This window comes from Capsicum annuum, chromosome 5 (genome assembly GCF_002878395.1).
Source record: "Capsicum annuum cultivar UCD-10X-F1 chromosome 5, UCD10Xv1.1, whole genome shotgun sequence".
In the NCBI taxonomy this organism is placed as follows: domain Eukaryota; kingdom Viridiplantae; phylum Streptophyta; class Magnoliopsida; order Solanales; family Solanaceae; genus Capsicum; species Capsicum annuum.
In genome coordinates this window covers 184,602,425-184,618,230 of record NC_061115.1, presented here as the reverse complement: position 1 = coordinate 184,618,230, position 15,806 = coordinate 184,602,425, and the positions used below count along the sequence as shown (strand labels likewise).

The following is a 15,806-nucleotide window of genomic DNA, read 5'->3' as shown; positions in this document are numbered from 1 at the left end:
AAACCTTCTTATTTTCCTTTCGATATTTGGATGTCATCTAGTCGGTGTCCACTGTTTGGTCGTCTTTATCGTCATCAGCTTACCGGAGCTTGGCTTTAAGCAGTTCAACACTCTCTCTTAAATGTCTAGGGTGCATCAAATTGGTTTGTCTTTAGGATTGGTAGTCGATATCGAGTTTTGGAGCGCGTTCGAAGTCAATTCGCATTTTCTGTTAACCGCGAATCAGTAACGGGTTTCCTTTTCTTTCTACGCTGATTTGGATTGTTCGTTGTTGGGGTTTCCTTGCTCGAGGATCTCAGTTTTTGGACTTCTTTATTATCAATGAGAAACTTACCATTGAGGTCCAATTCTCTTCTTCCCCCTATTTTATTTCATTATTCATCGTGTTTGGTGCATCTAATTGAATATTTATGTGATTGTTGGATCTTTGTTGATGGTGAACGATTGTTCGTATTGATTCTTTGATTATGAATCATGTGATGAAGGGATCTTGTTTAAAAAATTAAACTTGTTGATTTGAGAGTCGGGATCGAAAATTGAAAAATCGGAAGTTAAAGGTTGTTTATTCTGATTCATTACTGAATATTATTGAATTGGATAGTATCATGATTAGGCCATCGAGCGGGTAGGCAAACAATAAGTTTGGGTTGATAAATTTAGAATTGGTGGATTGATGACATGTTTGAAATATGTGTTGGAATGGTTTTGTTTTGTCGCATTTAATTCAATTGTATAATTTGGCCGGGGAATGCCCCGAAGTATCTGTATATATTTATTCACCGGGGAATGCCCCGAGGTATCATGTACCCGGAGGACGTTCGTGGTGAAGGCCCGAGGCGTCGGGTAGAGCATTAGTTTAGAATTAATTTAGCGTAGGTTTATATTTTTGCATTTTTTTATATACTCCGGGCTGTATAATTGGACCGGACATTACATTTTGGATTGTTTTTTTTTTTTTTTTTGTTTATTGTTTGATTATTTTGCGTGCTTTTGTGTGGTTTATACATTTCGTAGTGCCAAATTAGTTGATACACTCTACCAAGCGACCGTGGTTGAACCACAGGATCGAGGGGTGCCTAACATCTTCCCCTCGGTCAACAGAATTCCTTAGCCGGAGTCTCTGTTTGCAAACCAGTTTAAAGAGTCAAATGGTTTTAAAAAGGATTTTCCAATAGTGATTTGGCACACCAGATTATGCCAAGTGGCGACTCTGAATAAAAAAAATGTAAATAATCCTTTCCCGAAATGAATTTTCATTTCTTATCACTTAAATAATAAAACCCTTTCGAACTTAAAACATAATATTTTGGAGTACGTAAAAGGGGTGTGACAATACATACTGACATGTCACATTCATGATCAAAAAATGCGCAAATTATTTTTATTACATTTTAGTATCATTTTTTCTTATAATTTTTTAACTCAAAGACGAAATTTTACATGATATTAATATTTATTAAATTATTTTTTTACGTAATTGTGCACACTCACATTTTGCAAATAATTATCTAGTTTTCATTATTGTTATTTTTTTATTATTATTATTATTAGTATTGTGTGTTATTTTTATTACTATTATTTAAGTAAACAACCTAAATTAAATTAGTTTGTCTGATTTATTTAATTTTTCACCCAAGTTTTACCATTATATAACGATTTTAGCTTAAGTTCTATTCAATTTATTATAGTTGTAGCCAAAATTAATTCAATTTTAAATATCAAATTAAAATTCAATGACTAGCTTTCTTTTAAATAATTTTAATCTCAACCGTTGATCAAAACTAATTCAACAACTGAAATCGTCTCAATTCCCTTTCCCTTTTTAAAATTCATACAAACCCTAATCTCTCTATTTCAACAAAATGGCCACCTATCCCTCTTCCCTTTCTTCTTTCTCTCTCTAAAGGACAGCCAACCACCACTGCCCAACACCCTTTCTCCGACGAGCCTCCACCGGCTAAATTAGCCGCAGGTGAACCACCAACGGCACCCCTTTCTTTTTCCATCTCTCTGTCTGGCGAACCCATCGCCACCGCCATCCACAGCGACGAACCGACCAGGACCGGTGAAACGACCATCAGCCACTACCGTCGCCTTTCCCTCGTCGTCATCGTCATCCACCATAGATGCTGCCGTCAGGCAGTCCACCGAAAAAACCGAACCAAACGCCAGATCTTCTCTTCGTCACATGCAGCAGCCGTCGCTGCCCCCTCTCCGTCGTCAGACGCCACAATAGCAACAACAATGGCGACCAACCAAACGGGTCCCTCCATCTACCAGCTCCTCCAGCCGCCGCCAATGCTATAGATAAATTAGATGGTATTTCCATATTTGTTTCTTGTAAATTACTTGATATGACTTGATTATTTTCCTGATGTTTCGTGCCCATATTCGGGTTCTACTGCTTCCCTGCTCTAGTGCGTGTTGCAATAGCTTTGATGACTTACATTTCGGTTTGTTACAATACACGACAAGCTTAACAAAGTCTTTGGTCTATGAATTTTTTGTTAGGAATATTCTATGCCCTGTCACGTAAAACTGATTTCTTAGGATGAATGTTTTTGGTTAGATGAATTTTTTTTGTTTGGAATGTGACCGACCATATTAGTGAGTTTGAATTATTTCCAGACGGTTATTGATTGGTTTAGAGTTGGTAAGCGAGTGATCATGTTAGTAGTTCTGTACTTGATGAAGTATAACAGAGGTGAAATTGAAACAATAGGTGAACGACTTGAATAGAAATATTGTCCATAATTTCCTGGATCCACAACTAAATCTCCAAGTATCCATGAACTAGGAATAGAAACATTGTCCATAATTTCCTCATTGGCTCTATTTTTCTTCAAACACATGCTCAAGTCACTTGAGAAGTGGATTAGCAACTTGAAAATGGTTTTGTGTAGTTACTTGAAGGTGAACTTGTGTTTTGAAATTTGTAAAGTGTAATCACTTGAAAATGTGAATTTATGACTTGAAATTGATTTAGTGTTGGCACTTGAAATGTAAATTCATGACATGAACATGGTTAGGTTTAGTCACTTGAAATGTGAATTAGAGAATTGAAAATGGTTATAGTGACTTGAAATGCCAATTAGCTATTTGAACATGGTAAGTAACTTGAAATGTGAATAAGTTATTTGAAAATTATTAAGTGTGGTGACTTGAAAATGAGTAAGTGTAGTTACTTGAAATTGAAAACTTGTGACTTGAAAACGATTAAGTATAGTTACTTGAAATTGTGAACTTGTGGCTTGAAAATAGTTACGTGTAGTTACTTGAAATGTGAATTAGTTACTTGAAAGTGGTTAAGTATAGTGACTTGAAATGAATGATTAAGTGTAGTGACTTGAAAATGATTAAGTATAATTATTTGAAATGTGAAGTAGTTACTTGAAAATTGTTAAGTATAATGATTTGAAATGTGAATTAATTATTTGAAAATGGTCAAGTGTAGTGACTTACAATGTGAATTAGTTATTTGAAAATGGTTAAGTGTAATGACTTGAAAGGTGGACTTGCGTTTTGAATTTAGTTAAGTGTGGTCACTTGAGAAGTGTATTAGTGAGTCGAAAATGTTTAAGTGTAGTTACTTAAAAGGTGGACTTGTGTTTTGAATATAGTTAAGTGTGGTCACTAGAGAAGTGAGTTAGTGAGTTGAAAATGTTTAAGTTTAGGTACTTGAAATGTGGACTTGTGTTTTGAATATAGTTAAGTTTGGTCACTTGTGAAGTGCATTAGTGAGCTGAAAATGTTTTAAGTGTAGTTACTTGAAAGGTGGACTTGTGTTTTGAATTAAGTTTAGTTTGGTAACTTGTGAAGTGACTTAGTTACTTGAAATCTTTAAGTGTAGTTACTTGAATTATGGATTAGTGACTTTTCTTTTGAATTTAGGTACTTGAAATGTGAACTTGTGTTTTGATTTTAGTAAAGTGTGGTCACTTGAGAAGTGAATTGGTGACTTCAAAATGTTTAAGTGTAGGTACTTGAAACATGAACTTTTCATTTTGAATTAAGTTTAGTTTGGTAACTTGTGAATTGAATTAGTGACTTGAAAATATTTAGGTGTAGGTATTTGAAATGTAAACTTTTGTGACTTGAACTAATTACTTGAATGTGATTGATTGTGTAGATGTAACCTGATTATAGCTGGATATATCAACAAAATATTGATAATAGAATGGGTGAGGCTGAGAATGAAGATGCGGATGGTGAGTTGTAGTTTTTAGTCTTTTGTATGTTTTATAGTTTGGATTTGGAACCTCTATAAATTTTGTAAATAATTTGATTTTTAATGTTCCGTATTTTTATGGTGGTTGGTTGATTGTATATTAAATGATTGGTGGTTGTATTGTAAATAATTTGATTTGATTTTTAATGTTTGTATTTTGGAAGTTTTCAATATTTTTTTTAAAAAATTATCAAATAAACCGATCACATGTGGTCGGTTTATTTTGAATTTTTTTATTTTTAAAATCATTTTTTTCTATTTTAATAAAATAGTAATGAATTTTAAATATATATATATATTTTAAAAAATCGACCACAGGTGGTCGGTTTTTAAAAAGCTACAACAGTTTTACCGACCACACACTTTGGTCAGTTTTGTAGTTGGAAATTGAGGAAAACCGACCACTTGTGGTCGATTTTAGTGGTCGGTTTTTCCTTTTTTTTTTTAAAGTAGTGTATTAAGTCTATATGGAAAGGTGAAAAGGACCAATTGGACTATTAAGTCTATATGTAAAACAAGAAACAAACTCTTGGGACACAGTGCCATAAATCCTTGAACTCAAAACAGCAGAAGTTTGGGAGACACTCCTCATATCCTACAACATACTTGTGGTCATTCAGAGGTTTCCATGCCCAATCAAGGCCAAAAGCATTCTTTCATAACCTCCTGAAGTGTCATCAGAAATTGCAGTGTCCAGAGTCATACTATTCCTCTTGTAGTACTTTTCTTTGATGAGCTCCATGTCGACTTCAGCTCGAGTGGCAACAACTCTAGTAAGCGACTCCTCGTCTGTACCAAGCCCCTTCATAGACAATCGAAGCACTTTCTCGAAGTACTTCTCGGGTTCTGTCAAACATTTTATTGCTGATCTGAGTAAGGTCAAGTATTGATCTTTAGGATTGGCTCTCAAATCCTGCATATGCCCAATGACTGATCAAAAAAAGTTTGTAACACTGATATCCAAAATAGGATAGCCCAGTGCACTAAGCTCCCACTATGCGTGGGAGGTTGGGGAAGGGTTGGACCACTAGGGTCTATGGTATGCAACCCTACCCTACATTTCTACAAGAGACTGTTTCTAGAGCTCGAAACTGTGATCTCTTGGTCACATGGTAAGAACTTTACCAGACGCCAAGGTTCCCCTTCATAGCAAAAACGGGTAGCTGCTGAGGGTAGTTCCTCTAATGAGGTCATGAATCTTATATAGAACTTCAATTAAGGATTTACAAATTGATCCCTACTGGACACTGGATGCAGAAATTGCACCACTTAGGAAAAGGGAAGCCCAGTGCACTAAGCATCGCATGTTCCCTCAAGATCCGGGGAAGGGCTGCCCCGAGGAGGTGGACGTCGGCAGCCTATCCTGATGCAAGCATAAGTGGCTGGGTCCACGACTCGAACCATGGAGACAACATTACAGTTTCTCAAAGGCTCCCCTTCAGAAAAGAAAAAAACTTACAAGACTAGGGAAAATTTCAGAAAGAGTTTCTTGACTAGTGTTTTGAATTCTACCTTGTTGATGACATTGCCAAATTTATCATTGTACCGATTAAATGTTGCATTGAGCTGTGTTTTACTCCGAATTGAAAGAATTCTGATGAGCTCCTCATCACTATAAGCCTTATCAGAGATCTTCTCATGTAGTATGTCTGCTTCATCACTTGCCAATTCCATGTTCACCTCTTCTCCCTCGTATCTTAGTGCAGTTACAAGAGAAACTAAAAGCTGTTTGGGGATTAGTTACCTAGAATAGCTAGCTCAAGAGCTACATTAGTTTCTCTGACTTAAAAAAAATAGTAAAACATCATTTAGATTGAAAAGAGAAGTCAAAATGATACTCGTAACCAAAGGCGAAAAGCACAAAAAAAAATTCTAAGGTCGGTTGGGTCTTTAAACGCAACTAAAGTGTGGGCTTTAATGAAGAAAGATGCGAGTGGAGAGAAAATACAATTATGTATGTGTAGTCCAAGACTAATAATTATAAGCATGAGAAACAAATATATGGACAAAGAAATTGAATAAAGATTACAATAAAGTGAAATATCAATTTTTTAGAGTGTCTCTTCAGGATTAGGTTCATTGACAAGGAAAAGTACGTCAGAGAGCGTTGATGATGACACTGAAGCACCCGTTAAGCGAGGTGAAACACTCAACACGTTTTGCCCCTTGCTTTATGGCTTAAGCCCGCCTCGGACTTCATTGCTCATGCTTATGCATTATAAAGGTGACAATTAGGTCTAACAGATTATGTGGTAAAAAGTTTTATGCTTCAAACAATTTGAGAAAGTAAATAAGTTTGATACAGCAAAGAACTTAGACTAACTAAATAATGAAACTAAATTGGCAAAGGAGCAAAATCATAGATGCCAAGGACAGAACAAGAAGTAGAAGGCCGGTAGCGGAAATGCAAAAGGTAAGAGCAAAGTTCCCCGATGCAGAGTATGTTATTGACTCAACGACACACATGTTATATCATTATATGAAGAGCTCCTTATTCTGAGACACTAGTTGGAAGGAAATCCCTTGACTTTGCTTACACCATTATTTATGTAAGCATATGAAAGTACCGTACGGAAATCCCCAGTTGAGTGATCCGCAACATCTTCCTCAAGCGATTTCTTGTAACGAAGTTGGTAGTTCTGCCTCATCTTAAAGAGATCAACAGAAGACCTGGCACAAGCAATTTCCATGATAACACAATTTCTACCAGGCAGACCTTTGATAGCCTCGTTAGCCAAGCATGCATCGCGCTCAGCTGGACTCATAGTCCACAAATGGACTACACGCTGTAACATCATTTTGATTGCATTATAAACTGTTGAGTTTTGCATTTAGTTACTGTAGTAGTTTTTAGGAAAATAAGTTATTTGATTTAGGATGAATTTGAATTTTAAAATTAGGTTGTTGTTGAGATAATTTAGGCTTTTTTGAATTTTAAATCATGCAGGTTGTTATTGTAATTTGGCTATTTAAAGCCCTCCTAAGTTTAAGAAAATTATTAAAAGTCATTGAAAAGCTTATTAAAGCTTCAAAGTCATTTCAATCCAAAGAGAGTCATTTTAATCATTTTTTGTTGCCCCATCTTTTAAAAAAAAATAAAAATAGTGGTATCAAGAGTTTCATTGATCTTATGGGATCTTGAATTTTTTCAAAGAGCTACCATATCATTTTTAATCCGTGAGGGCTATCTTTTTAACCTTTCAGGGTTACCCATTTATAACCTGTGCTTATTTTCAAAATATAGGGTTATTTTTAACCAAAAAGATGTCAAGCAACAGTCTCTCTTTGAATGCCCCAAAAATTTTCATCGACAAAAACTATCAATTTTGGTCTGTGAAGAAATTATATCTTGAAATCCATCCTTATGTTTTGATGAATGAAAAATTCTTACAATATTTTATAAAGCCTATGAAAATACCTTCAAACAAGACTGGATTGTTGATGATTTTTCAGCAACGAATCAAAAGAAAAAATAGAAAGAAAAGAAAGATCAATATCAAAAAGAAAAAGTTCAAGTTAAAAAAGAATTGAAAAAATTCAGCATTTACTGTCAAAGCAAAATTTGAGGAGGAGCGATTTTTTTAAATTGCAGCAACTAAAGCAAAGGAGCAGTGTTGAGTTTTGCATTTAGTTACTGTAGTAGTTTTTAGGAAAATAAGTTATTTGATTTAAGATGAATTTGAATTTTGAATTTTAAAATTAGGTTGTTCAGTTGTTGAGATAGTTTAGGCTTTTTTGAATTTTAAATCATCCAATTTGTTATTGTAATTTGACTATTTAAAGCCCTCTTAAGCTTAAGAAAATTATTGAAAGTCATTGAAAACTTATTAAAGTTTGAAAGTCATTTCAATCCAAATAGAGTCATTTTAAATCATTTTTACTGCCTATTTTTTATTTTTTTTAAAATCAACAACATAAACATATGAAGGCAGGACTGGAGACGAGGAGATTCGAAAAATGCTAAAAGAATGTCACATCTAGAAGTCGGAACACACGACTTCAAATATCATTTCTAGTGTAAACGAGATTCAACAACTAATATGTATAAAAGAAGATTTTCACCTATGCACAGTACTACTCCATTCCAGTTTAAGTGACTCACTTTCAATTTTAGTCCGTTCCATAAAAAAATGACATGCTTCTAAATTTGGAAATAATTAACTTTACACTTCCGATTTTACCCTTAATGAGAAGTTTTTATAACCACACAAATTTTATTGCATTTTTAAGGACACAAGTTTCAAAATTTTATAACCACACAAATGCTACAACGTGTTTTAGACAACAAATTTCAAAATTCTTCATTCTTCATTTTTTTTTTTCTATAACTCCGTTTACGTTCAAACTATTTCACATAAATTGGAGTGGACTAGTATAATTTCCTGGCAAGGGATTCAACTGACCCCCTTTTTAACCAATGCGGCTTTACCAATCAAGTTAAAACAAATATTTAGCTTTGATTTATTTGGGAATGAAAATATGTTTGTATCTATGTTTGTATCTTTGTGTGATTTGCACATTCAATAAAATTCTATGACACATTACTTATCAGAAGGAGAAAGAAAACGAAACCAACCTGAAAGTCACCTGATATTTCACCATCCAAGTCATTGAGAAGATCCTTTTGATAATTTGCTTCATAAGAATCTCGGATTAACTTGCGTTGTTCTGCATTTCTATGACCCAAGATCCGAATAATACATGCTTCATCCGTTCCCCATCCTGCAAATATATGATTACATAGCACAAAATCAGAGGCATGTGTCGGGCCATGAATTCAACGTGTTCAACTGAATCCAGTATTTTTGACAGAAAGCAAAGAGATATATAATGTATGTGAAAATTTACTTAACCTTCAACAAATATGAAATCTTGCAACTTGTAATTTCAATAAAGCGATGAGTTCATTCGTAATAATGTCTAGAACTTTGGTTCAAACTCTGTATCTGTGTTTAAAAAATTCATTAAAAATATAAATGTTAAATTTAGAACTCAGTTATTAGCATTTGTGGCTGTTGTTTTGGAATCTCAAATTCATAAAGTTCAACTCCTGATCCGTTTCTTGGTTATGCAACTTACAGTTTTCTGTTTTTCTTCTTATAATACTGAATTTGTTAGAACAAGTCCACATCTGAATGGAAGTGTAAAATCATCCACATTAATGGATGAAAAAGCAAATCACAATTAAATTACTGATCGGTGATTACTTAAACAAACAGAACTTAATCATGGAATAGTAACATGGATGAATTTATCTTCCTGGATAATTTACATAATTGGATTAAGCCTTAAAATGCAATTCACTAACAACAAAAAGCCAAGAATTAGCGACGGACAAATTATGTTAGTTAAACAATATCCTATTCAATGACAGATTAGAGATAGATTATCAAAAAATTCATGTTAGCTATTACCTATATAAGTAGATTAAGGATGAATTTCGTAGTTAATTCCGATAGATCTATTTGAATATTATATGATGAAGGTGGTAAAAGGTAAAAGAGAGAGACCTACAAAAGCTTTCCTAAGTTGCTGAGAATCCTCAGCAGCAGAAGGAACCAATTCTGGTATTTTGAGACTTGCCATTTTCTCTTTTAATGTCTTCTTCTCACAATATTTAACATATGTTCAGAATAAATATATTTATATGTTGTTGTGATTTATGATCTGTGATCTGTTTGTTATTCATCCTTGTAATATGTAATATTGAATCCGATAAAACAGGAAAGACTATTCAGACAGTGTGCATTTTCTTGCTACTTTATGATCAGGCCTCATTTATTTCTATTAACGTTAAAGACGTTTGACTAGTAGTAATTAAAATTGTTTATTTTTTTAATATCTGGAATGGGTAAAATTTGTTTTTTATTTAAATGTTAATAAATATAAAATTCAACGATATACTAATAATATTATATCAACAAAATACTTTTATGAAATTATAGCGGTTCGTAGTGGTGATAACTAGTGATGGTCGTGACGGCTCACAGTGATAGTTAGTGATGACAACTGATAATTATGATGGACAATAGTAATAGTTAATGGTGTTGGTTGGCAACATATAGTGGTGATTATCTGTAGTGATTGATGCCAGCTACGGTGGTGATTATTATAAATAGTGGCTAGTTGTACTAGTGACGGCTGATTGTAGCAGTTAATAGTCGTGCTGGTTGTGGATGATGATAGTTGATAATGGTGGATGGCGACGACGTTAATTCATAATGGTGGGTAATAACAATAGTGGTAAATGGATGAAATTAGTGATCTATCATCTTTGTAGAAAGTTTTAAATAAACATTTTAATGATATTAAAATGTTATTGCAAATCTTAATTATTTAAATTTATTCAGATCAGATTAATTAATTTAAAAATAAACAAACTCAATGATTGAAATTTAAGTAATTGAGATTGAAATCTTTCATTAAGTACTAACAAATAAGGCCTTAGCCGCAAATCTCAATCTATTCAAGCTCGGATATGTAAATTCTTAATATTCATTTTACATAATTGCAATTAACTATATGGAGTTTTATTCTATTTTTTATCGAGATCATTTACATGAATTTGGATATACATTTTACACATTTTTATTATTTTATTTTGTATCGAGATCGATTATATGAAAAAATCTATTATTTTTTGGGTTTAGCAAAATTTGTATTTATTCAACAAGAACTCCAAGTACATGTTCAAACTAAAGTATCAACAATCAAATGAAGCTTGAATTCTATATTCACAATTTTGAATTTCAACAATAAGTTCAACCCTACTTAGGAGTAACAACAAAATAAAATTCAAACTATTTTCTGGAAACTAACAAAGTCAAACGATTAGAAAGAGATGAATATTAGAAGATTCAAGTCAACTTAATTTACTGTGTATCTTTAAGAAAATTATTCCTTTCAAGTATCCGAGGTTATGGAATATATTCTCCCAAGATAAAATTAATCACTTCGACAGAATAGCGGTATCTCAAATTTTGCCGAACTTCGAACACACTCAACGGTTTGCCAACCACACTAGTATTTTTAGGAAGAAGAAGATGTTTTTCATATCAAAATTTTGTTACTATAACTGAGGAAAAATTAGGTGTTTATAGCCAAAGGATGGTGCTTTAGAAAGGAAGCAATGGTTCTGAAAAATTGCACTATTCGGATCATCAAGTCACCTACGGCTCCATTTGTGTCCGTAGATGGTGACCTGTATTTGTAGGTCGCACTTTATCTGAAAACAAAAAATTTAGTTTGACAAGTGTCCGTAGATGCCCATATGCACCAGCAGGTCCCTTTTTCGTTATCAAACAATGCCTCGAAAGGTCACGTCCCTTCGAGGTGCATTGGGATGTGCGTTCGTAAATAGAAAATATTTTTCTTATCAGATTTTAGACTTCAAAACACCATTAACTCTCAAGTTTCAAATGACTTTTATCCAAAAAGATAATCTCTCGATCGATTATTTACCAAATTCAAATCCAAATTTGAAGCTGAGGTCGAGCCGATGAGCGATGACGACGACAAAGTGAGGCTTGTCTTCTTCCTGCCTCACTATCAACATAAAAAATGCTTCTATATTTAACCATGAAGAAGTTCCTTTATCCCACCAATGTAGGAGAACATTTGTTTCTCAAAGTGAAAATTCAATTTACTTTCCCTCTATTTTCTTTCCTTCATTTTCCATTCACATTTCACTAGAAGCCAACAATCCCCCACATTTATGGGGAATGGCTATTTCATTAAAAAATATACGGACAAATGTATGATCTACAAGTAAAAACTAATTGCATTTGGATAAGTAGGTTTCCTTTAAACTTGTCGCAGAACTTGTATCAAATGCACTCGATCAATTGGTAGATGCGATATCTTTGAACCATTGAACTTTGGTTTACACCTAATGGCTATTTCATAAAAAAGATTTAATTCATAAGCCTTATCCTTGTTTCCTGAAAATTGTCTTTATTATGAGAATGAGTTGAGTTAATTGATAATGTAGAATCGTCAATCACAACTTTGTTTGATCTCCTTGAACCTAAGTGACATGGCCAAAAACAGTTATTCCATACTAGAGACAAGTGACATAGTCATTTTAGCACCCTCAGGATTTCAAACATTTTATTTTTGGCTTTTTGAGTTTGAAACAATGATTTTTGAGTTGGAATATGTTTAGGAATGTTAAAAGGGTCATCCGGGAGAGTTTTGAAATTTTCAAAAGAGGTTAAGGGTGATTTTGGACCACGGAGGTTAGTCTCCATGATATGTAGTATTTCACGGAGGTTAGTCTCCACGATACGCAGTGTATCATGAAGATTAACCTCTGTGATATGCAGCGTGCCACGGAAGGCTGGTCTCCGTGATAGGCACCATGCCACGCTGCAGTGTAAAATCGTGCAGCCTTCCTTAAGGTTAAAAAAAGGCTTTTTGGTCCTTTCCTTCTCCTTAAACACCCAATCCACGACTTAAATCATTAAAAAAAACATTATTTTCCTCTTTTCAGTCAGTTAACAACGTTCAATCTTTTCTCATACTAAAGAGCAAAAGCAAGGGGTTTCTACACGAAATTCACCCTCCTAAGGCCTTAGATTCAAATTTCCTTCACAAAGCCAAGGAGTTCAGGTATGTGGGATATTCATCAATGGACCCTTTTCGCCCATTGAGTCCCAAAGTTTCCCAAAACTCTCAAGTTTAATTTATCCATTATACAGAGTTTTATGCAAACTATGAATTTTCTTGGAATATCAGTCATGTGAGCATGTTGTCCTCATAAGTTTAACACCTTCCGATGCTTATAATCATGGTTTTCATCAGCTTAGTGATATATATACTATGTTTTGGGTCTCTGAATCGTGAATTCCCTTAGAGTGTTTTAATGATGTTATTGTATTTAATGTATTACTCAATGCTGGCGGATTATGAACACCCGATACCTTGATAGTCATGCACATTTCAGATTTTCAAGTTACGAGTCATTCAGACCATGTTTGTATCATTATATTTAAATTATAAATGCATTGTTGTTTTTAAAATACCATATTTGATCAAATAAGTTATCAGTGCATGTACTAGTTTATGCTTCTATGTCAGTTCAGTTGAGAGTAGAACTTAACACCGAGTAAATTTAGGGATGAAGGCTTTCCTGCTAGTCGAGGGTGAGACCTTTAGTAGCAGTCCCTGAGTTGTAGAACTACGTAGATAGAGTAGGTATGAGAGGTATTCTTTTCATTAGAGGGTTGGCACTCTCTTAGGGTCACTTTCCAGTCGAGGGTGACACCCTAGTCCTTTGGGAGATCAGTTTAGTGGATCCATTTAATCAGTTATTCAATTTTACAGACTATTTCAGCGCATATTGTACTTGGTCTTGCATTCATTTTACATGTTTATCCATTCGTGCTTCGTACTTATATGTATTTCTGTTGTCTCTATCTCACGTACCAGTATATTCAAAGTACTGATCGTATACTCTCTTTTATGCTATGTTGTCTTAAAACATACGTTCAGATTCTTAGTTTTTCAATTTCCCTTAGTCAGTTCAGTGCCACTCAGCAGCAGTTGTGGTGAGTCCTTATCCTTCGAGGACAAGTTAATTGTATTTATTTTCAACACTTCCTCTATTTCAGTCAGTTAGAGTTAGTTGGGGGTTTTGTGTCATGACTCGAATCAGCACCTGTCTGTGACAGGTATCTCAAGTCCCACGTGGACCGGAGATCACCCCCTTCACCTAACTAGTCAACTCAACCACCTCAAGTGTCGGATAAATTCTAAATATATAATAAGATAGATCAAAATAAGGCTAACAATAGCTCAAGAAATGTCTAAACTATTTTTCACCAGAACATACCCAAGTCTACAAGTAATCAACAAATCTTCTACAATCCAAAGTCAATAAAATGTCAGGACATGCCCCCAACAATAGCCAAAAACCAAGTCTAACAAAGTCTAAGACATAGGATATAAAGACCATGAAATGAATGCCTTCCAACGTATGGAAGCTCACCACTTCAATGTCAACTCATGAACCACTCGAAAACCTGGTCACTGCGCAGGAAAAAAAGAAGAAGTTTTGATCTCTGTATCTCATGGGAATGCAGAGTTCGAAGATGGCTAGCAGTTGGAGCGCTAGCATGTAACTTGGGGATTAAGGAATAAAATAATGCCATCTTCAAAACTAAGTCAAATCATCATATGCAATAACATATATACATACATAAATAACATGCCGGGATAGGGAATAAGGCTTAGCATGAACTTTAAAAACATTAACCTAGACTGTGTAGCATAGCCGTCATAAAACAAGGCACACACGGGCTATATGGGTCCAGCTCTTCCCTAGCTGGAAGGGTCCCAGTGCGTGTAACCACATGAACCAGAGAATATTCATAAGCGTATATGCCATTATAGGGAACTCAAACCTCCCAACATTATCAAGGTGACTTAAGCACCAATGTATATAATATGGTGGACTCGAACCTCCCATTCATCTATTCATTTGAGGACTCAAACCTTTCAGTCATATAGACAACCATACCAGATAGTACGGTTTCCAGTGATAGTCTTTCGGACTCCACTTTCATGGCCCGGATACATATCCTGCTTTAAAGTCCAATTAAAACGTTCTTTACACATACACATAACTATTAATCTAATTGCTTACCAAAGGCATCCCGTTGGTATCGTCACACTAACCCCGCTTGCAAGCGTACAACATGCCATAACCATGATCGTTCAACATTGTGACTCGAACCCATTTTCTATACAAAGACATTAATTCAATTCAACATTTAGGGACTTAAACCCATTTATCCATTTGAACCATTAAGGTTACAATTCAAATCAACTTATGGACAACAAGGCTTTCATGAAATTATTTACCAATCATTTACATAATTAGGCTAATGTCTTAGTTCAAATCACAATTCAATTTAATTTATGGTCATCAAGACCATTACGAAACCATTCATCCTTCATTAACATTCTTATGCCAAGCATTAGTTCAAAACACAATTCATCATGTGACAAGACTTTTCTTATAGACACATTCACAAACAGGTTTAGGGCATACCATTATTAAACCATTATTCAAGTCAAAAACCATTAAGTTAGGATTAACCATGACCCATTAATTAATCCACAATTTCCATGCACCCACATGTGCAAAACCATTATCAAAACATGTATAAACACAATTGAATTCATAGGAGAACAATACTAACATTATGCATTCAAACCCTCAACCATGGATTTCAAAATCACCATTTATGATTCAAGAACAATGTTAAAACACATGATTATTATGAACTAACAATGAAGAAAGAGTCACAAGCCTGAGTTACGAAGATTCATGGAGAGATTTTGATCCTTAAGCCTGTAGATAACCACCTTGATGAAACCCTAGCCCAATCTTCTTGAGAGGTTTTTAGAGAGTGTTTGGCGAGTGTTTGATATTCTAAAGTGTAGAATGAGGGACCAAATAGTGTTATAAGACGTGGTGTCTTAAGGGCTTGGGGTGGAAAATATCTAAAATACCATCAGCTTAAAAGTTGTAAAAGACTTGCAGGAGGGTACGATTGGACCCCTTAAATCGTAT

General features: G+C 34.4%; 1 protein-coding gene and 1 long non-coding RNA gene across 2 annotated transcripts; one reads left to right on the top strand and one right to left on the bottom strand.

Moving 5' to 3' along the window:
- The first annotated feature begins 1,797 nt into the window (after positions 1–1,797).
- LOC107852946 lies at positions 1,798–4,328 on the top strand. Its single transcript, XR_001669591.2, has 2 exons — positions 1,798–2,319; positions 4,130–4,328. It is a non-coding gene; the product is annotated as an uncharacterized LOC107852946 (long non-coding RNA).
- Positions 4,329–4,698: 370 nt separating this feature from the next.
- LOC107852962 (annexin Gh1-like) lies at positions 4,699–9,951 on the bottom strand. Its single transcript, XM_047413296.1, has 5 exons — positions 9,739–9,951; positions 8,805–8,950; positions 6,796–7,014; positions 5,741–5,953; positions 4,699–5,141 (listed from the first exon to the last, which is right to left on the bottom strand). Exons 1-5 carry the CDS (start codon positions 9,812–9,814, stop codon positions 4,845–4,847), a joined length of 951 nt encoding a protein of 316 aa, XP_047269252.1. The 5' UTR covers positions 9,815–9,951; the 3' UTR covers positions 4,699–4,844.
- Between the last annotated feature and the right edge of the window lie 5,855 nt (positions 9,952–15,806).